Below are 22,835 nucleotides of genomic sequence, written 5' to 3' on the forward strand. Positions count from 1 at the left end.
AAGAGTTTATCCTGCAAGTTCCAAAGATGTCAGAAGCCTGTTTGTGCAGTAACTCTGAGAAAGACTTTTAGCATGGCTGCTCCTGTTGAGATATGACAGTCACCCACTATCTGCTTTTTCTTGGAAACATGAAAGACATTGTGTGTGTGTGTGTGTGTGTGTGTGTGTGTGTTTGTGTGTGTGTGTTTGTTGTTTTGCCTTTTTATTGTACATTGCCTTGAGGTGATTGATCACATCACAGCTAATAAATTAACAACAAAAATAGTAATCACAACAATTTGATATTTTGCTTGGGTTCTTTCCTTGTAGAACTCAGGTGAATATTGGAGAAGGAAGTTAGTCCAAAAATAGTGGCTAGATCAGAGTGGCATAATTGATAGTATTAATTAAGGTGTTAGAATATTTTTAAGTAGTAACATTTGCCTTGACACAAGCACCACTAGCTATAGCTCCACTTTCAAATAATATTCATTTACCCTTTAGATCTTATCTATTAAATGTGTTTATTGATTTTGCTCATAAATCCATTTTGCTCAAGAAAGAATAGTGCATATAGTTGGCACCAGTCTTTTCATTTTACCTGTGAAGAGAATTATATTTAGCTTATCCATAAATGAACTATTGCAAAACAGAAACATGATAAAAATAGGTCTCAAGTTAGTGACTTTACCTGCTGATCTTGTCCTTTTTTGACTGCTGAATCAATGGTAAACATGTTGCAACACAGTTATCCAATGTTTGGCTTTTAAATGTAATTTGCTCCAGTGTCAGTACTTCCTGACTAAACTGATGAGGCACCTCAGGAGGATGCAAAATAAATTGAATAGCAACTTTGAAATTGGCAAACCTTCTCGACGAAAGTGAATCTGAATGTGCTGGTAGCTGGAGCAGTTCCAGTCTTTGGACCTGTGGCATTACAGCAAATTTGGCCTTAAGATCTAAAACTTTATAAAAGTATATAGATATAATGCTATTACTGAGCAGATCCTATCACTATGTCTTTAATTATTTTATTAACTTTCCTTAGCTTTCGTACAAACAAGAATGGAATCAGCTTGGAGGAATGTAGGGAGGAAGAGGGTGGGGAGCAGAAAAACACCTCCTGGTTGCATTAGAATTGAAGTCTATACCCAGTGACTTTAACATCCCATATGAGTTATACGTATGGGTCATTATAGGGTGCCCAGATGTTCTCACAAGCTCTTTTGTCTTGCTGCCAATGATAGGTAGCGGATCATATTGTTGCTTGTAAATGAAAATGATCACAGCTGCTTTGTTTGTTTAATATTTTCATCCTGCGCTTGCTTCAAGGAGGTCATAGAGACTCGCAAGTATCATTCCCCCTGACTCATTTTATCCTTACAACCTGTGAGGTTAGGCTGAGAAAGAGGCCCAAGGTAACCCAGTGAGTTCCATGGCTAAATGCAGGTTTTAACATGGATTTCCCTGTTCTTACTTCACCACCCTAACTGCAAACCACACTGGCTATAATGCCACAATTCAGTGGCTCAAATCATTACTCATCTCATCTATCCCATTGGACTGTATTACCTTCAGTTCTCGTGAGGAATGCTTTATCTGGAAAAGAGTAAGAAAGACACTATTGATTTCTTGTTTCCTTTTCTAAAGCTAGAAAGAATCCTTTCTGGAGCAATAGATTTGTACAGTTGGCACCTGTTTATTCTTGACTTTTTCAGAGTTCTGTATAATGTCCATAGGAATGAGCTCTTCATGCTCTCAAATAAGGGTCACTGGCTAGGGAAAGAACTCATTTTTCCCTCCACTGAATACCATATGTTCATTGTAATGTTTGAGGTTTTATGAGGCTAAGCCACAACCCTAGCCAGGGCTCTTAAGTCGGGCTGCAAAATTTCTTCTCTACCATTTTCCTGTTATTGAGCTCACATCCATAGAAAATGTTTTAAAGCAATGTTCTTTTTTCACAAACTGCTTGCCCTCTAATAGAGAAGGTCAGGAAAGCAAGGAAAATGTTTCAGAAATTGATAAATCCCTTCACACAATACTCAGCGTTGTGAATAAGGTGTTAGGAATACTTAAACAGCCATCTTCAAAGAAACACTTAAAATGACTGCTAATAAGCTATAAAAGATTTTGCAGACTTTATCCTGTACATACCGTGTTTCTCCTAAAATAAGACACCGTCTTATATTTTTTTTCACTCTACAAAACACAGTATGGCTTATTTTCAGGGGATGTCTTATTTTAACCGCGTCGCATCGGTACGCTGCATAGCCACGCCTCTCCAGGCTGTTTTAATGGGAGGTACCACTTCACTATGGCTTATTTTCGGGGTATGGCTTATTTTTGGGGAACGGCTTATATTTCGCAAATGCATAGAAATCCTGCTATGGCTTATTTTATGGCTATGTCTTATTTTAGGAGAAACAGGGTATATATGAGGCACATCATGGTGCAACAGATCTTAGTGGTTTATGGTAACTGGCACAACTCCCTCATTAAGAAATTTGGCCCACCCATAATACCATGTGAACATATGAAGCTGTTTTATACTAAGTCAGTCCATCCTAAACGATTGAAAACCAGAAGTGAATGTTCCAGTTTTCAAACTTTTTTTGGAAGCTGAACATCTGGTGTGGCTTCTGCTATTGTTTCCAGCATGCCTGCACAATCTGAAACCAATTGCGTGCCACACCTTGGTTTCCAAACATTTCAGAAGTCAAACGGACTTCTGGAATGGATTCCGTTCGACTTCCGAGGTCCGACTGTATTGTCTATGTCTTCTGTGATGGACTTCAACTTATCAACTCAGGTGGATATCTTTCTATCACCTACTACTTGATTGTGTTAACTGGAAGGGGCAGGGATTGAACCAGGGATTGTCTTCGTGCAGATCATCTGCTGTGCCGTTGAGTTATGGTCTTTCTCCGTGTCCTTCATTTGGTGGATGTTGGGACTGAAACTCGGGTTTGGATGTATACACTGTACTACAGAAATGATGTTACGTGTGAGCCAGGCACCTGCCGAAAATGTATTATCCTTCTATCCCTCTTGTATGCACATGATATAATTTGTGTTGTGTCATGCTGTGGGTGCATATCTCCTGAGACCCAGGTCCGGTTATTTTGCCCATCACATGGAGGATCTTTCCAAGCAGAGAAGAGTTAAATAAATCCACCACTGATTTTCCACTTCCCCCCTCACCACAAAGAAACCCAGTCAGTGAGCGTTCCCTGCCCACTGAGCATGCTTAGACCTCATTGGACTTTTTTCATTCCATAGGTTTTGGGTTTTTGTTTCGTATTTTTGCAAATATTGGGGTTTAGCCAAGCCTGCTGATACAGCACTCCTTTATGTGTGTGCTGCCATTTTTGCTTCATAAGCAATGACCTGAAAACCTGCAATATAGGGAATGATATCCTGTGCAATTACCATGTCCCTATTGTTGATCAGGTGCTATCCTAGATTGCATCCATTCCCTGAATGTGTATTGACACATGAATGTTTGGACCAGATTCTGAACTTTTTCCAAAATATGCTTGCTTCATACATACTTCACAGAAACATTACAAAGCATTCACTTTTTTTGCTTACAAAAGATGAATAGATAGAGAACCAATTTTGATCGGGTGTAAGGAATAACTTTATTTTCTAGTGCACTAACTAATGTTATGTATATTCTTTCCACACTTAGTTGAAAAGGACTGTCTTTTCTATTTCAAAAGCTATTTTCACTTTCCATATTAAAAGGAAGTATCACTTTTGTGTAAAAATAATATAATGAATAGATGTTTTATGTGTTATACTTATGGGTTTGTTGTTGTTTAGTCATTTAGTCGTATCCGACTCTTCGTGACACCATGGACCAGAGAACGCCAGGCACTCCTGTCTTCCACTGCCTCCCGCAGTTTGGTCAAACGCATGTTGGTAGCTTTGTGGACACTGTCCAACCATCTCGTCCTCTGTTGTCCCCTTCTCCTAGTGCCCTCCATCTTTCCCAGCATCAGGGTCTTTTCCAGGGAGTCTTCTATTCTCATGAGGTGGCCAAAGTATTGGAGCCTCAGCTTCAGGATCTGTCCTTCCAGTGAGCACTCAGGGCTGATTTCCTTCAGAATGGATAGGTTAGGTCTTCTTGCAGTCCATGGGACTCTCAAGAGTCTCTTCCAGCACCATAATTCAAAAGCATCAATTCTTCGGTGACCAGCCTTCTTTATGGTCCAGCTCTCACTTCCATACATCACTACTGGGAAAACCATAGCTTTAACTATATGGACCTTTGTCGGCAAGATGATTTCTCTGCTGTCACCATCTGCAGTGATCATGGAACCCAAGAAAGTAAATTCTCTCACTGCCTCCATTTCTTCCTCTTCTATTTGCCAGGAGGTGATGGGACCAGTGGCCATGATCTTAGTTTTTTTCGATGTTGAGCTTCAGACCATATTTTGCGCTCTCTTCTTTCACCCTCATTAAAAGGTTCTTTAATACCTCCTCACTTTCTGCCATCAAGGTTGTGTCAACTGCATATCTGAGGTTGTTGATATTTCTTCCGGCAATCTTAATTCCAGTTTGGGATTCATCCAGTCCAGCCTTTCACATGATGAATTCTGCATATAAGTTAAATAAGCAGGAGGGCAATATACAGCCTTGTCATACTCCTTTCCCAATTTTGAACCAATCAGTTATTCCATATCCAGTAGTAGCTTCTTGTCTCACATAGAGATTTCTCAGGAGACGGATGAAGTGATCAGGCACTCTCATTTCTTTAAGAACTTGACTTAGTTTGCTGTGGTTGACACAGTCAAATGCTTTTGCATAGTCAATGAAACAAAAGTAGATGTTTTTCTGGAACTCTCTAGCTTTCTCCATAATCCAGCGCATGTTTGCAATTTGGTCTCTGGTTCTTCTGCCCCTTCGAAATCCAGCTTGCACTTCTGGGAGTTCTCGGTCCACATACTGCTTAAGCCTGCCTTGTAGAATTTTAAGCATAACCTTGCTAGCGTGTGAAATGAGCACAATTGTGCGGTAGTTGGAGCATTCTTTGGCACTGCCCTTCTTGGGGATTGGGATGTAGACTGATCTTCTCCAATCCTCTGGCCACTGCTGAGTTTTCCAAACTTGCTGGCATATTGAGTGTAGCACGTTAACAGCATCATTCTTTAAAATGTTAAATAGACAGCTGGAATATCATCACTTCCACTGACCTTGTTATTAGCACTGCTTTCTAAGGCCCATTTGACTTCACTCTCCAGAATGTCTGGCTCAAGGTTAGCAACCACACTACCTGGGGTGTACGAGACATCCCCATCTTTCTGGTATAATTCCTCTGTGTATTCTTGCCACCTCTTATTGATGTCTTCTGCTTCTGTTAGGTCCTTACCACTTTTGTCCTTTATTATGGTAATCTTTGTTCGAAAAGTTCCTTTCATATCTCCAATTTTCTTGAACAGACCTCTGGTTTTCCCCCATTCTATTGTTTTCCTCCATTTCTTTGCATTGCTTGTTTAAGAAGGCCCACTTGTCTCTCCTTGCTATTTTTTGGAAATCTGCATTCAATTTCCTGTATCTTTCACTATCTCCCTCGCATTTTGCTTGCCTTCTCTCCTCCGCTATTTGTAAGGCCTCATTGGACATCCACTTTGCTTTCTTGCATTTCCTTTTAATTGGGATGGTTTTCATTATTGCCTCCTGTATAATGTTACAAGCCTCCATCCATAGTTCTTCTCTGTCCACCAAATCTAAATCCTCAAACCTGTTCCTCACTTCCACTGTGTATTCATAAGGGATTTGATTTAGATTGTGTCTTACTGGCCCAGTGGTTTTTCCTACTTTCTTCAGTTTAAGCTTGAATTTTGCTATAAGAAGCTGATGATCTGAGCCACAGTCAGCTCCAGGTCTTGTTTTTGCTGACTGTATAGAGCGTCTCCATCTTTGGCTGCAGATAATATAATCAATCTGATTTCAATGCTGCCCATCTGGTGATGTCCATGTGTAGAGTCGTCTCTTGTGTTGTTGGAAAAGAGTGTTTGTGATGACCAGCTCGTTCTCTTGACCTACTTCGTTTTCAACTCCAAGGCCAAACTTGCCAGTTGTTCCTTTTATCTCTTGACTCCCTACTTTAGCACTCCAATCCCTTATAATGAGAAGAATATCCTTCTTTGGTGTCATTTCTAGAAGGTGTTGTAAGTCTTCATAGAATTGGTCAATTTCAGTTTCTTCAGCACTGGTAGTTGGTGCATAAACTTGGATTACTGTGATGTTAAAAGGTCTGCCTTGGATTTGTACTGAGATCATTCTATCATTTTTGAGATTGCATCCCAGTACAGCTTTTGCCACTCTTTTGTTGACTATGAGGGCCACTCCATTTCTTCTATGGGATTCTTGCCCACAGTAGTAGATATGATGGTCAGCCAAACTGAATTCTCCCATTCCCGTCCATTTTAGTTCACTGATGCCCAGGATGTCAATATTTATTCTTGTCATCTCATTTTTGACCACATCCAGCTTACCAAGGTTCATGGTTCTTACATTCCCGGTTCCTATGCAATATTTTTCTTTATAGCATTGGACTTTCCTTTTGCTTCCAGACATATCTGCAACCTTTCGGCTTTGGCCCAGCCACTTCATCAGCTCTGAATGTACTTGTACTTGTCCTCCGCTCTTCCTCAGTAGCATGTTGGACACCTTCCGACCTGAGGGGCTCATCTTCCAGCATCTTAAGTTTTATATGCCTGTTCTCCTTGTCCATGGAGTTTTTTTTTGGCAGGAATACTGGAGTGGCTTGTCGGTTCCTGCTCCAAGTGGATCACATTTAATCAAAACTCTCCACTATGACCTGTCTATCTTGTGTGGCCCTACACGGCATAGCTCATAGCTTCTCTGAATTGTTCAAGCCCTTTCGCCACGCCATGAAGGAGACTTTTGGGTTACTTGGTAATAAATCATTGATGCCTGAATTATATAAAAGTCTCCTTTAACTCTTGTCTAATGATCCTTTCCTGACTGACTGTATTTTATTTCAGTAGCACCTTAGAGACCAACTAAGTTTTTTATTGGTATGAGCTTTCATGTGCATGCACACTTCTTCAGATAGTTGGTCTCTAAGGTGCTACTGGAAGGATTTTGTTTGTTTGTTTGTTTCGACTATGGCAGACCAACACGGCTACCAACCTGTATTTTATTTGTCATGCAGTATTAGTGGAGAACTTGATCAGAGTAGTCAGATATTCCCCCCCCCAATAATTATTTCATTTTTCTGAGCCAACTGGGAAAGGCAGCATACTAACCTGAGATGCTTTGTATATTATAAATCATTACAGTGAGTGAGTGCCCATATTCTGTTCTTCATTGTGCAAGTCCTACATAGATAATATTAGTTTTCTTTGTATGGTATTCAGTAATGCATACAACATGAACCTAACCAATTACAGCATAACAACTCCAATACATATATGAACATCTTCAGACATATGAAACCTGTGCTGAAGCTTTCCTTCTCTACTTTGTGAACAGGGAAATGCTTGTCATAGAGAAATTCGTATTTACAAATGAACACTTCTCCATTGTTTGAAAGAGTAGGATCTCCTTGCTCAAGAGACCTGTAATTTGTACTGATTTCATGTACCATAACAGTTCCGTAGCACAGCTGTATCATACAAAAAATATGTAGTTGTGTTATATACATGTATTCAGTTTATTTATTGACCATAAGTCAAAGTTGTGTTTACGAGAGATTGGAAAAGGACTGGATGTTTTATCCCTAGTTGGGATAATATATATTTTTGTTTTAAAAGACTTATATCCTACCTTTCATTTCAGTGAAGCTTCAAGACATTAACACAATATATTGTCAGAAACTGAGAAAGACATTCACATATTTTTTCAGTCTAAATGGCCAACTCTGATTAATTCTGACCATACTGCCATTTCTTGAGATAATTCTTAGATTCTTAGCTTTCTGGGAAAGGGTTAATGAAATCAATGCCATTTGTACAGTTGGTTATATATAGTGAAATATATTTAGAGTCTATGCATTACTATATTATGCAATTACATATTTTAACAAGATTTATTGGTGGCAATCTATATAAATTGCCACACTGAAGGAGACATCAAACCATCTTATGCAGCCTTATAAATAAGTACACATAATTTACTAGCCTGATGGTTTTTTCACTAGCCCAATAAGATGCTATTAGGCTACATTTTTATGCTGGTTGAACATTAAAGGAAACTTTAAAGAAAACTCTGTAGCCAGCAAGGGAATATAGGCAACTGGTCTCTTAGCAAGCTACTGTTTTTTCCCCTTTTCTTTTTAAAAAAGCCCTTTGTCAAGCAGACAGGCAAAGGAGGGATTGTGCAATCTATCCCTCTTCTGCCAAAATGCTTGGTCCCCCACTCCCCCTGATCACAGAGAAGGGGGACTTCAGGATATTGTCAACAGAAGGCTCTTGATCTCCTTCTCATCTCCTTACTGAAATCAGAAATAGAACTGCTGTTGGGTTTTACCTGTAAGGATTAATGTTTTGGTTTTCCCTTGTATGTCACCAGTTGAAAAGATACAGAACCAGTGGGATGAAGTTCAGGGGCACCTTCAGAACCGAAGACAGCAATTACATGAAATGTTGAAAGATTCAACACAATGGTTGGAAGCCAAGCAAGAAGCTGAGCAGGTTCTGGAATGTGCGAAAGCCAGGCTTGAGTCATGGAAGGAGATTTCTTATACTGTAGAAGGCCTAAAGAAGCAGAACACAGAACTCAAGGTACTAAATGAAAAAAGGGGGAATGGAGAACTATTCTTTCTTTTTTAATGCTCAGAAACGGCTTCTGATTTCCACATAAGCAATTTAAGTTTGTGTTAATAGTTAAATCATAGCCTTTCGTGCTTATTTAAATCTTTTATATGGAGAACTTGAATGATAAATACAAAGATTAGTACTACAGATAATAGTAGATAGGGAAAAGACGATTATATTAGTGGAAAATAATTATATGGTACTATATTGTCATAGATTTTTAAAATTCTAATAATTGAGAAAAGATGCCCATTTTTCTACAAAATTCTCTACTTCTTGGTTATCCTCTTTGGTAAGTAAGTTTGGTAATCAAAGCAATTTCCAAGACCTTCTGTATTCACTTCTTTAATGTTCGGATCCACTTTTCTTTCCAGAGTTTTGTGATACATATTTTAGCACCTGTTAGTAGGCTAGTAGCAACATGCAAGTCTTTCACTCTTAGCTCTGTTTTCAGTAAACAAAGAAATGCAGATTTGAGATTTCTTGATATACAGTATCCCAAAATGCCTAGACCAGGGGTCTGCAACCTTTAAGACCCAAAGAGCCACTTGGACCCGTTTCCGAAGGGGGAAAAAAATCTGGGAGCCGCAAAACCATTGCGACATTTAAAACAAATATAACACTGCATTTTATTTTAAAAAATCCGATTTAAATAAAAAAAATCCGATTTAAATTTTAAAAATCCAATTAAAAAAAAAATCATTCATTTTTATCCACCCTGGGGACCACTACCAGGTCACAGCCTGATCCAAGGTGGGTTGCAACAGCATACAAATATTTGATTCGTTGTTGTTTTTTTTTAAAAAAATGAGTCCTCAACTGCACACTTGTGTTAAATGTTTGTCCCATGTCTTATTGAAGACTGCTGGCTTTTACAATAATCTTAGTGTCTTTTACCCTTAATATTCCAGACCAGAGGCTATGCTCACCTCTTCCAACCTCCTCTCTTGCTAAATAAAGCACAGAATTGCACCAGAGAAGCCTGTGATGTTTGTGCTGACTTGCATACAGGTGGCTGTAGTAGGTCGTAGTGTTCAAACCTTTTTAGGGGAGTTCCCTGCCCCCTTAATGACAATGGCGATAGATTTTGCACATGAACACAGATCCAAGTTAGGACTCCTCTCTTCCACACCAACAGGTGCTTTGTCAAGGCTCCCCTAACACACACTCAGGACAGAGGAAAAACTGCAAAACGTCCCGGCCTAGCTCCGGGGCGGAGAGAGACGCGCGCCCGCAAGAGCGCGGTCTGAGGCTGCGAGCGGAACCAGGAGCGAAGGAGGCAGCGGCAGGGAAACAGGCGCCGCTTCCTCGACCATTTTTAAAAAGAGGGCTTCCCCCCTCGCCCGCCACCCTCCGCACCTGGCCCAGCTCGCAGCTGCCTACCTCGTCACCTCGACGCAGCAGCCAGCAGCCTTCCGAGAGAAACCGCAGCCAGCCCTCCCCCGCGGTCCCACGACCCAGCCGAGGAGTCCTGGCCTCCAGTGCCCGTGCGGGGACGCGTCTGAAGGCCCCCTTCCTGCCCCCATGCCGTCCCGCCTCCCAGCTGCCTCTGGATGCCGCGGGGTCCCACATACCCGCCGACCCCGGAGCTCCCCTGTCCACCCCAAGGCCGCCTCCCACGCTAGGAAGACTCCCGGAGCTGGGCAGGGTTGGTCCCGCCAGGCAGGCTCGGGAGGCGGCCTCTCCCATGGGCGCCTGCTTCGGAGGTGGAGGCGGGGTCTTCAAAGTTCCCCCTCCCGCTAGCCCAGCTCCATCTCTTCCCGAAGGAGCGTGCGCGCCTCAGGCGCGCTCCCCACCAGAGACCTCGGCTGAGCTGCGCCACCTCTACTGCGTCCCCACCACCTCCGAGCCCCGCTGCCCCGCTGTTCAAGGCCAGGTGATCCTGGGTACGCCCCTGAGCAGCGCCCTCAGCCTCCAGAGGGCGGGCCGCCGGCCAGCTGGAGGGCGGTCGCTGCCAGCTGGAGAAGTGGGTGGGCATATCCGCCCCGGAGTTTCGGAGCCGCGGCAGCCGTGTAAAAGAGCCGCATGCGGCTCCGGAGCCGCAGGTTGCTGACTTATGTCAAGGATCCTGTTCCTAAAAATGTTACTTTGTATGCATCTCCAAAGTAATATCCTTTGGTGGGTTCCTTGTACATCTACTCACACAGCTGCACCATGCAACAGCATAATGTTGCTTTATTAAACAGGTTATAAACAGGACTAACTCTGAGCCCAAGTTACAGAGAACAGAACTAGTAAAGGGCTGAAACACATGCAACATAAATTCTACCTACTGAGTCTACCTACTGTTTGATTTGTGAGGGGTGAGGTACCATTGATATATGGATATGAACAAATTTTCTTTCAGTCTCATTCTTATTTATGTTCTCAGAACACATTTGAACAAACAAGACCATTCTGCCTATGATATAGTAAGGTTGCAGTTTGCTGGATCCTTTGCCCATCTTCTTTTATATATGGGTTGTAACTGACTGTATGCAATGTCAGAGGGTAATAGATAATTTTTTCTCAATTAGTTTTTTTTTGAGCTTGTACCAAGAAAAATATTTTCAAAGACTGAACATTTGCATCAGTGTCCATGTTTAGTTGTTACACACTATATGTGTAAGTTCAAGAAACCTGAACATTTGAGATCTTGCTTGACTTAATGCTTCTACTGCCTGCTAATATGAAATTACGGATCCATCTCTGAATCAGTTACCAAGTTATAACATATTTTGCTGAGCCCAGATTTATGAGTTTCAAGTAGCAAGCAATTGATTCTCTGTAGTTTCATTTGTTTATATGGAGGTCAGTGATGATATAGCTGCTGAAAGTTTCTGATGAAAATTATTCCAAATTTTTAGCTCAGAGTTGGTGGATGAAAAACATTTTAGGTCCTAGGTCTTCTTTGTCTGTTGTTTGATTTATTATTATTATTATTATTATTATTATTATTATTATTATTATTATTATTATTCCACAACTTTTTCCCTGAAAGGGACTCTAGACAGCTTACATTTGCAGTGTTTATCAGTTCAAATAAATACTATTGTTAGTCATTCTCTTAATTGGGAACCATCAGTTTCTAGTTTGTTGAGTTCATTGAGTAGAAATAAATGTTGCTAGTGCTATCTTGCCTAGCTAGGGTAAGGAAAGAAATTTGCATTCCTCCAGACTATTATATTTATTTTTGTAGTTGTATTATTTTATTATTTGTAGTTCATGATATAATCATATTCCAATATATTAGACTTGATTCTTTCTCCATTGTAAATATGTTTCTTCCTCACCTGGTTCAGCCAGCCAGTCGAAGCTACACTGTGATACCATGATACAGTGGTACCTCAGGTTACAGACGCTTCAGGTTACAGACTCCACTAACGCAGAAACAACGCTTCAGGTTAATAACTTTGCTTCAGAATAATAACAGAAATCGTGCTCTGGCAGCGCAGCAGCAGCAGGAGGTCCATTAGCTAAAGTGGTACTTCAGGTTAAGAACAGTTTCAGGTTAAGGACGGACCTCCAGAATGAATTAAGTTCTTAACCTGAGGTACCACTGTACATATTTTACTGGCCACTTTTTAGGGTGTCCTGTTGTGATTCTGTCATGTCACCAGGTTTTGTGACCCTACACCACTCCTCAAATGTGTCATTTGTTAAAATAAAAATAAAAATTGTCACATGAACTTGGGCAGTGCCTTCAGAGGGTTGACCATAGGTCAATGCAGCCTTTGGCCCAAAAAAGGTTAGCCATCCCTACCTTACTGAGTGTAGTCTGGTTAAGATCAGTGATATAGGAGGTGTGTGTGTGTAGATACTGAGAGAGAGATGGAGAGAGAGAGACAGAGAAACACACACTGATCTTTTTGAAGAAAATACCATTTTTCATTTGATTGTATGAATGAATGATTAAGTTGGGCAGTGCTGAAGTGGATAACAGCCTTCCAGTTCCATCCATATATTTGATGCAGTAGGTTTTTGTTGTTGTTGTTGTTGTTGTTGAAGCAGCATGAGTAGTTTCATTTTACACAGTATTCTTCATCAGTCAGATCTCCTATCACATAAAGACACATAAACTTCCTCATGATTCTGTTTTTGAGCATCTTTAACTTTGTCCTGCATGTATTGTGTGAACTACCACCTTCCCTTACTTCTTTGATATCACTTTACATTCTGTGATGCACTATGATGTTCAATTCCTCTGCCACCTTTGATTGCCTCTATCTTATCCAGGCAGTAGAACTGATTAGTACTATAGGCTGTATCAGTGAAGCCAAATGAAATACTAAAGTGATCTTGACAGGAACAAAGGCTGGTTCTTCAACTGCAGGAGAGCATAAAAGAGGCAAGTTTCAAAATGGTGCTTTAAAATTCTGAGAATTTTAATAAAATAGTAAATTGCCCAGTGTGTTTCAGTGGAAACCTTCCTTTATGCACTGAAATAGCAAAATAACAACATCAAATATTCTCATTATCACTGGTGTGTATATATATATATATATATATATATATATATATATATATAGGATACATAATTATTATGTATAGTCAGGTAGGTCATTTTTTAATAAAACCTCTCCCTGCAATACTAAGGCTGCAATTCTATACACATTTTCTTAAAAATCATAGAAGATCAGATCAGAAGAATCTTCATTTGCATCAGCCACTAGCCATAGCCATAAAATAAGATAAAATGTACTGAAGGTAAAAGCTTAACTATACAAAATACATTTTGGGGGTTTACATCAATAATCAAATAATAGATCTTATTCTAATTGCCCCTGCTAAAAAATTTGCTGTTTTTGCTGTCACCTGATTATCTTGATCTGCTAGAAGGACACAGTAGCAATGGTTGAGCGACCTGGCATGGACAGCAGTAGAGAGGTAATAACCTCACTCCTCATATCTTTATACAGAGTGTAGGCCAGAAGCACACGAGCCACTGACTCAATCCTGCCATCACCACATGGATATAACTGTACTTCCGGTGGGATTTTTTGAAATTGATCTGGAAATCGTAGAATTATAGAATTGTAGAGTTAGAAGGGACCCCAAAGGTCCAAGCCCCTGCAATGCAGGAATCTCAACTAAAGCATCCATGGCAGGTTGCCATTCAACTTCTGCCTAAAAACCTCAATGAAGGAGAGTCCACCCCCTCCCAAGGGAATCTGTTGCACTGTTGAACAGCTCTTATTGTCAGAAAGTTCATCCTGCTGTTTAGTCGGATTCTCCTTTCTTTTAACTTGAAGTTATTGGTTCTAGTCCTTCCCTCCAGAGCAGGAGAAAACAAGCTTGCTCCATCTATCATGTGACAGCCCTTTAGATATTTGAAGATGGCTATCATATCTCCTTTCAGTCTCCTTTTTCCAGGCTAAACACACCCAGCTCCCTCAACCATTCCTCGTAAGGCTTGGTTTCCAGACCCTTGATCATCTTCAAGGGTTTGCCTCTTTCCATATGAATCTACCTCTTCTGAGGCCCTTCTTCATGTGCCTTTCTGCAGTGGCTTCCTATTTGTGGAATGCTCTCCCCAGGGAGGTTTGGCTGGCATTTCATTACCTTTAGGCACCAGGCAAAAACGTTCCTCTTTAACCAGGCTTTTGGATTATTGACATCTGATGCCCTTTTAAAATGTGTTGTAGAAGGGGGAATTATTGGGTTGTCATTGTCTTTATTATGTATTTTCTGTTTTTTATATTGTGGTTTTATGTTGTGAACTGGCCTGAGATCTGCAGGTATGGGGCAGCATGCAAATTTTAATAATAATAATAATAATAATAATAATAATAATAATAATAATAATAATAATAATAATAATAGGGCTATCCTCCTCTGCACACATTCCAGCTTGCCAGTATCCTCCTTAAATAAGTCACAAGGAACTCATTGGGTGATACTCAATATCTTATGAGATTGTGGTTTTATGACTTTAATCCACTGGTATGACATTGGTATGTCAGCTGGGGATTTAAATGCAATATATAGCAGATTTGACTTTCAAGTTGCAAGATAGCATCTCAGGAGAAGAATAAGAAACTAGTCTAGTTGTTTAAAAATATAGCCCACAGTTGTATGAATTAGTTTCATTCAGCTTGTGATTTCTGTATGCCTTTTAATTTGAAATATACAACCCTCCTAAGTGCTAGGAGCTGAATGTTTCTTCTAAGAGGCCAACTTAGAGATGGTTGTCGAGGAAAAGAAACCTTGGATTATGCCTACAAATCCTAAGTACCATAAGTACATAGGTTTCTCATAGGTTTCAAATAGGGAAAGAGAAAACTCCAACATCTTACCTGATTCAATTAATACTGAATTTTGGTCTCTACTGCCAGCCTGCCGCCTTATGACTGTGTCATTTTTTGGTACTAACAGCTCTCGTCAATGTTGAACAGTTGTTTGTTTTTCTTGTTCTCATTCCCCTAAATTCAAAGAAATTATTCTCTAGCTTAGCAACATTATTTTTATTTTTAACCTTCAAAAGAAAAATCTCCCTTTGTCTGCCTTGTGATTCTTATTGTGTCAAACCCTGCATAAAAGCCTCTCAGATGTGATGGCATTAGCAGTTTTGTGCTTGACTGAGCTAGACATATGTGGAATCAAGAGAACTCAAATCATACTGAACTCAGTTGATTTAGTTTTCTATTATAAGCTGGTATTTGAATGTATGGATCTAATAATAAATCAGGATTTCAAGACAAGTGCTTTCATGTTTTTTGTGTTATGATAAGCAGTTGTTGGCATTCTGTCCCCAATATATTATACAATGCAGAGGGAATTATTTTCAGTGTGTTTGTCACTTTTAATAGAGTTATTATTCCTTACTAGCTGTCTTTTGTGCATATGATGGCATGTAGAAAGAGGCTGCTGAGAGGGATTTTTTTTAAGACAACGTTGAAACTAATTTGCCTCCTCTGATATGACTTAATTTGTAAAAGGGATTATGAAATCCAACGTTGACATCTGTTTTCAACGCTAGGTCTTAACCCAATAAAATGTCAAGTAAGAACAGAAAAGTGGCCTTGAGCAGGTGTAAAGTTCCTTTCCTTGACCTATTGAATAAACTAACAGAGAATCCAACATATCAAGGATTGGGCAGTGAGGCTTCCTAACAATTTTAACCGTTAGAATTTCTTTTTCTAGATATTAACTAAACTGAGAGCTACTGATTTTTGCATCAGTAATATTATAATACTCATTTATGTTTGAAATTACTGTATACATTCTAATTTATAGTAGGTGTCTGATACTTTACGTCTAACCTGATTTGGTATTACAGTTGAAAATTGATGACATTCATATTAAACATGTATTTTGCCAAATTTCAAGTATTCAAAAGTGCCTTATGTGCTTTATTGTTGTAATCTTCACCACAACCCTGCAGTGTAGGCCGGTATTGCTGTACCATTGCTATACATAGGTGAAAAAAATAATAGTTATTAGTTCTTTTCTGATATTTGATGCATACCCTGCAACATTTCCCCGATGAAAATAGGGACGTCCCATTCCATAATGATAATTTTACTATTTATACCCCACATATCTTTCTGGGTTGTCCCAGCCACTCTGGTCAGCTTCAAATATATATTAAAACATAATAAAACATAAAAGATTAAAAAAAAACCTTCCCTATACAGGATTGCCTTCAGACGGCTCAGGGGTTGGATAACTCCATACCCCCCCAATACTTCTCCAGTAAAAATAGGACATGCTACCATACCCTCCAACATTTCACCAAAGAAAATATGGGCACCCTAAGGAAAGGTGGGACATTCCGGGATCAAAAAAGAAAATGTGACGGCTTCTCTAAATCAGGGGTGGCCCTGCAAAATAGGGACACTTGGAGGGTCTGTTGATTCTTTCATACTGCATCTCTTCTTACATTAAAAAAAAATATTTATATGGAAGTAGCAACAAAATATATTTGTGAGCAGAAGATACATATATCAGCATAACACACATTGATGGCAAACAAGTTTTCATTTGCATGTCTCTGCCAACGATATGATCATTCACATATTACAGACACATACACCTTTTCCTGACTACTGTACTTTCCCTACATTTGTCCTCCAACAGATAGGGGAATAAAGCCTGTGACGCTTGTGGGAGAGGTAACTGAAGCAGCTTCTCTTATTACTGTTATTGCTATTGGTCTTCTCTTCACAAGAGCTAAGGGCAGTTAACAGCAAAATTACAACATTAAAAACAAAGTAACAATATGGTACAAAGTATAGCAGACAAATCAGCATTAAATTATACAAATTCAAATCATGTCCCTCTTATTAAGCTCCAAAGGCCTATCTGAACAAATATGTATTGAGTTGCTATCTGTATGCAATCAGCAAAACATCACTCTACTAAGGTTATTTGTTCAGCTTTCAAACTGCCCTTCATGCAATCAGGATTTTCAGGGCAGTTTACAAAATAGTAATTAAACCACCATCAACGAAAGCTATTTAAACAAGAAAAAAACAAAACAAAAACTACGGGAATTTAAAAATCAATATGAAATATAAAAACAACAGCAGTTAATAAGTGCATTAAGACCTTGAGCAATCAATTTACAAGTAATTACAAGCTATTAAAAACAACAGCATTAAGTATCATTAAAATAACAACAGATATAACCATTATTAAAACGTGGTGCCATAAAATTACCCAAAAGTAGGCTAAAAGAGGAAGGTTTGTAACTTTTCTAAAAACCACCACAGAGAAGGACCTGTTCTTGGTATTCAGCTAAAGACTCTTTCTGGTAGGCCAGAGAAACAAGGCATCCAATACAGGGCTTAGCAACAAGTAGAGATTCTTTTCTATTTATTAAATGAAGAAATATTTGGACAGAACTTTGGCTTTGAGACATCCTGTATTGCTCTTGAATATGATCTTGGTATTGCATACATTATGTAAAAACTGTATTTAAAGAAACGGACACTTGGTGGAATATAAATGTCTTATTTTTATATTTGGACTTTGCGAAGTTCTATAGAATTGCATTCACAGTTCTGTGAGCTGGGAATCTCAGTTAAAGCATACATGACAACCACCCAACCTCTGCCTGCACTCACTCCCAAACAATGACTTTTCTTCTTAGTTTATCTCTCTCATTTCTACTGTTGTTCTCCTCCCTGTACTATACCAGTATTTTCTAGCAACAGTTGTTTACCACTGACCCTGTCACTACTTGACAGCACCACCTCTGCTACCAAAGTAAGAAAATGACCACCAGGCAGGCATTTCCCTGCATGTATGACCACATCACAGAGTGTAGGCCTTTGAACAGATTTCTGAAGAGCTGCTCTAGCCAACATTTTCTGTGCCCAGCCTGTGCATATATAGGAATGCCAGCCTGCCAGCCAGCCATGTTTTTTCCTCTGGCGGTGGCAGTCTTAAGAGATGGTAGGACAGTTGTGGTGGGAGGAAGATGTGAGGGACTTTTGGGGCTGAAAACATTTTATATTTTTTTATTAAAAAAAATTAAAGATTTTCTTGATTTACAGAGGTATGTGCAATGTCTCTCTCATATTTTTTCCATGTAACATTTTTACAAAACAGTTTCGTTTGTTGAGATATTAGGAAGAAAAGGGGGAAAGAGGTGGGCAGGGTGGGGAGATGGGTGGGGTGGGGTGACAATGTTTCTATTTTACTTGATATATGTAGGGTTTGATGTCAGCATTGTTTGTGCAAGTTCTCTGTTGTTCGCTTGTGCTCCTTTGGTGGTGAGAGAGGTCAGGGTTGGCGTACGGTGTGATTGTTCATTTGTGGTTGGCTGTGGTGGTCCAAACATTTTATAATTAAAGAAAATTTCAGTATATATGATCAGAATGGTGTACACATTTCCCTAATTCCTTAAACTATTTAACAGTCAGCAAAGTTATGAAATGAGAGAGATAAACTAAAATATGTCACAATGAAATTAAAGTAATGGAACACTTTTTGAAAGAAAAAGGGGAGCGAGAGAGCGAGAATGAAACCATGATTAATTAAGAGATAAATGGGGCCTGAAAGTAAAAAGAGAATGAGGAAAAAGAAGAGAAGAGGTATGTCATTAGTTTAATTATAAAAATTCATTATATGAAGTCATGTAAGACAGAAAATAATGGGACTCTAATAGGCTGACTGATAAAACACTCATTGCATCACTTTGGTCTCCATCTCTGTGAAAAGAAATAGAAGTGATGACTGAGGACTGCACCTCTTCAAAGTTACTGAAAAGATTAATTGTTTTCTGAGAGAGAGAACAAGAGAGAGACCTACATTCTGTGGTTTTTTTAAAAAAATATATTCTAACTGATACTGGTGTTAGTAATGTTAGGATTTTAATAGATATAAGTATTGAAGTTAATGGTGAGAAGCAACACTTTTTAAATAGTCCTGTAATGCGTTTGTCAGGCGGCCTATTAAATAGTATTCTTCAGACAGGATTACAAGGCCATTAAAATTTAAGCAGCACTGGGAAAAGTACACATTTCCTGAGTGAAACTTTATAGGCCATTACTTCATTGTGTTCTACCAACAAAACAAATAGCATGTGTTGATCCTGTTACATTAGCTCGCTTCTTTTAAACAAAGATTTTGGTTTAAAAATAAACATGTAGAAAGCCGTATGAGTGAATGACAAGTACTGTGTCATTCTATTAGGGGGGCTGTGGACACTTTACATTTCTTTCAATATCCATTTTTGGATCCTGGCAGTGAACAAAATTCCAAGGATTGGCATGGCTATAAGGCAGACCGAATCAGACTCCATTCATTCGTTCATTCATTCATTCATTCCGCCCTTTACCCTAAGGTGGCATGCACGTTTCAACATCAGGCAACCTAATAAAATACGAGCAATTGACAGAAAATTAAATCACTAAGCATCTAAAAACAGTATGTACAATCACTGCCACAATGATATATTTTTTAAAAATCTGTGATTCGTTATGAGCATAATGAATAACAAGGAATAAAATGGGCAACATGAAGGGTAGCATTTTACTATGCTTAAGTTAAATATTGGTGTGGAGAAACATAATTAGAGTATTGGGGACATAGAAGCAGCCTGTAAGAGCACTCAAGATTGCAGTGGTTCTTTCATACTATCAGGACAGTAACTGCTGCTCATGTATACAAAAAATATTGTGTGAACCACCCATCAATTATGCATCTTTTCTATTATGCAGATATTCCTCAATCCTTGCTTGTTTGTAAGGGGAGCTTCATGGGCTGTAATGAAAATGCATTTTAATTTGGAGGAGTTTGCTGACCCACATTGCTCTAATGTTTAACTGTACCTTTGGAACATTTTTTTCCAGAAATACACTACAAAAAAACATTGCAGTAATTTTATTCAGGCTGTTCATTTATCTACTTGATGTTCAGTCTGCTTTGTGTTACAGATAAATATTCAAAGAATTGCTTCATTCTTATTAATTAATTCAATGCTGTTAGTCAAGTCAAAAGCAGTTCTTTAGTGCAAAGATAAATAAGAGAAAATAAAACTGATTTTCACAAAGGGGAGCAAACACATATTATTCAAAGAATTTTGGTACAATAATTATATTATTACTTTTTCTATTATGGCTTTTACTTTGCACAACTATTTACTCAAGACTTTCAACACATTGGAACTGAGAACAAATGTTTCCTAATGTTCTCCTGCAGACTGGGACAGTGAGGTTTCATAGCAATATTATTTATACCTACATTTAAAAGCTTTCTGTATGCTCTTGGGAGAAAGTAGCAAAGAATTTATATTCCAATAAATTATATTTTTTATCAGTACTATATTATCCCTGTATATGCATGTACAGTACTATTCCATTAGGTGGCACTCATTACATAACCTAATGGATAAAACAATGAAAATATGGAATATATTTATTATTTTTTCTACTCAGCATTTGTCCTATTTCCCTATATGGATCACTAGCACATGCATAAATATAGAATGTTATATATTTAAATCACCCATTTATTTTTAGGAGAGAAAAAAACATATAGGAGACAATATATATACTGTTATGTATATATTTACATGACAGACTTAATACCAAACTTTATCTTATATAGTCATATACTGCCACGCTTGGGTGAGAAAACAGGCTGAGCAGCAGGAATTGTGACTGGACAAACAACTGGCAGGGAATGAGTAAAGCTGCCACTTTCTTTCTTTCTTTCTTTCTCTCTCACCCCAATCCTCAGCTCAAGATTGCTGTGAGTGCTTTTCCCCAGGGGAAAAAATGGGTAAAAAAACAATTTCAGAACTACATGTAATGTATAGCTTGGTTCTCAAACTGGTTGAAAGGGCATTTGTATTCCTCAGGAAACCGGAGAACTGTAGTTCTGTGACAAGAATGTGGGTTTCATTTTGTAAATTGTGTCCTCCAAATCATGGAAAGCCATGTGTTGCGGTGAGATCACCAAACTGCCTTCTTGTTGCTGGGGCGGGTCCGTTTGGATGACCTCCTCACCTCATTGGTTGCCCCTTTGTTGCTGGGGAAAATTTCCTGTTGGTTGGGGTTTGATTGGCAACTAAGGGGCTATTTAAGGGGCTGCATGTGGCAAAGTACTTTCTCTTTCGCATCATGCAGCACATCTCCCGCCCTCCCTCCCTCCCTATAATTTAAGCTTTTGGAGTAGGAGCCTCATGGGAATTTTGCCATGGCTGATTGGCTGGTGCCATTTGGTTTTTGCCTACTGTGTAGCAAATCGTCACAACTTTGTAAGGTTGGTGGTTAGGCATTTGTTCATTCTTTGGTGGAGGGGATTATGGGGGATTTTTGTTGCTGCTGCTAGGGAATTCCATTAACGGAATCCAGGGGCTCAGTTTGCTCTGTCTGATCCCTTCTCAGGCCATGCCAGAGTTCCTGGGAGCATCTGGGGTGAACTAAGAGGTGGAAATCCGCCTCTGTGCTCTCCCCCGTATGTTTTCCCTTACTGACCTCTTGAGGTTCCAGTTGTCAGTCCTGTTCCTGCTGGTGCAGGTTCAGGTAGTCCAAACCAATGCCTAAGCAACCACTCACATGCTGTAATCAATAAAGTTGTGGCCAAATTAATGCCAAAAAATTCTTAAACAAATATTCTGTGTCCTGTGTGATTTATTTTGGAGGGGGTTTGGGGGACTTCACACACAACATAAAATTGTTGGCACCGCCAGACTGCAGTTCCAGAATTATTCTGGGGAAACCATGAATGACAATTAAAATAGAGCCTGGCATACCCGTACCTTGCATTTTCTTGAACAGTTCTGTTACACTCTTGTTACTAGATTTATAATCTTCCATCTCATAACAAAACAATTCTAGATACCCTAAAACCAGATTTTACCTAAACGGTTTTAAAGTTACAATTGAATGGATCTCCCTCAATCCTAAGGACTTCTAATTCATAGATATAAATATAGATATAGAAACACTGTATATATAGATATAGGATCTATTCACATTATCCTGACACAACCCCATCACTAATACAAGACAATAGAATGAAAGAACAACACCCCAATCTTTCTCCCTTCCCGTCTCTCCCCCCTCTCTTTCCCCTCAGTTGTACTTCTCTCTGCTTATTTGTCTGTTTTGTAGCACAAGAAAATCTTAATTAAAACTAAAACTAATTTTTTAAGAAACACTGCATGGAACAGCATATTTTGTTGAAGTGAATTAGGGATATTATTTACCCAGAAACTTCATGTTTTAAGTATTACCTGAACTTGGAAAGGTTATAAATGTTCCTCAATAATATGTAACATGCATTTTATGCATTTGCAGTTTGATAATATTTGAGACAAAACTGGTTTTCTGCTCTTCTTTCAGCAATTTGCAAAAGAACTACGGCAGTGGCATATAAACGTGGATGTGGCAAATGATTTGGCACTTAAGCTTCTCCGGGATTATTCAACTGATGACACCAGAAAAGTAGAACTGATGACTAATAACATTAATGATGCTTGGGCCACCATTAATAAGAGGTAGGACACAACTTATATTTTCATCATTCTTGTAAAACAAAACTATGTAGTTGGATATGTTTCTTAAGAAAGTATTAATAGTTAAATACTTAAAAGGTAAGGAGGAAACAGTTCTCAATTTATTGCTGTTA

At 39.0% G+C, this 22,835-nt stretch overlaps 1 protein-coding gene across 6 annotated transcripts in view; it reads left to right on the top strand.

Moving 5' to 3' along the window:
* The window catches only part of DMD (dystrophin), a 1,040,101-nt gene that overhangs the window by 755,974 nt on the left and 261,292 nt on the right, over positions 1 to 22,835 (top strand). For all 6 annotated transcript variants that reach the window (XM_033147196.1, XM_033147200.1, XM_033147197.1 and 3 more), the window contains 2 exons: positions 8,527 to 8,738; positions 22,550 to 22,704. In XM_033147196.1, coding sequence (XP_033003087.1) covers positions 8,527 to 8,738; positions 22,550 to 22,704 — 367 coding nt within the window. The remainder of the gene's footprint in view (positions 1 to 8,526; positions 8,739 to 22,549; positions 22,705 to 22,835) is intronic.

This window comes from Lacerta agilis, chromosome 4, assembly GCF_009819535.1.
Source record: "Lacerta agilis isolate rLacAgi1 chromosome 4, rLacAgi1.pri, whole genome shotgun sequence".
NCBI lineage: Eukaryota > Metazoa > Chordata > Lepidosauria > Squamata > Lacertidae > Lacerta > Lacerta agilis.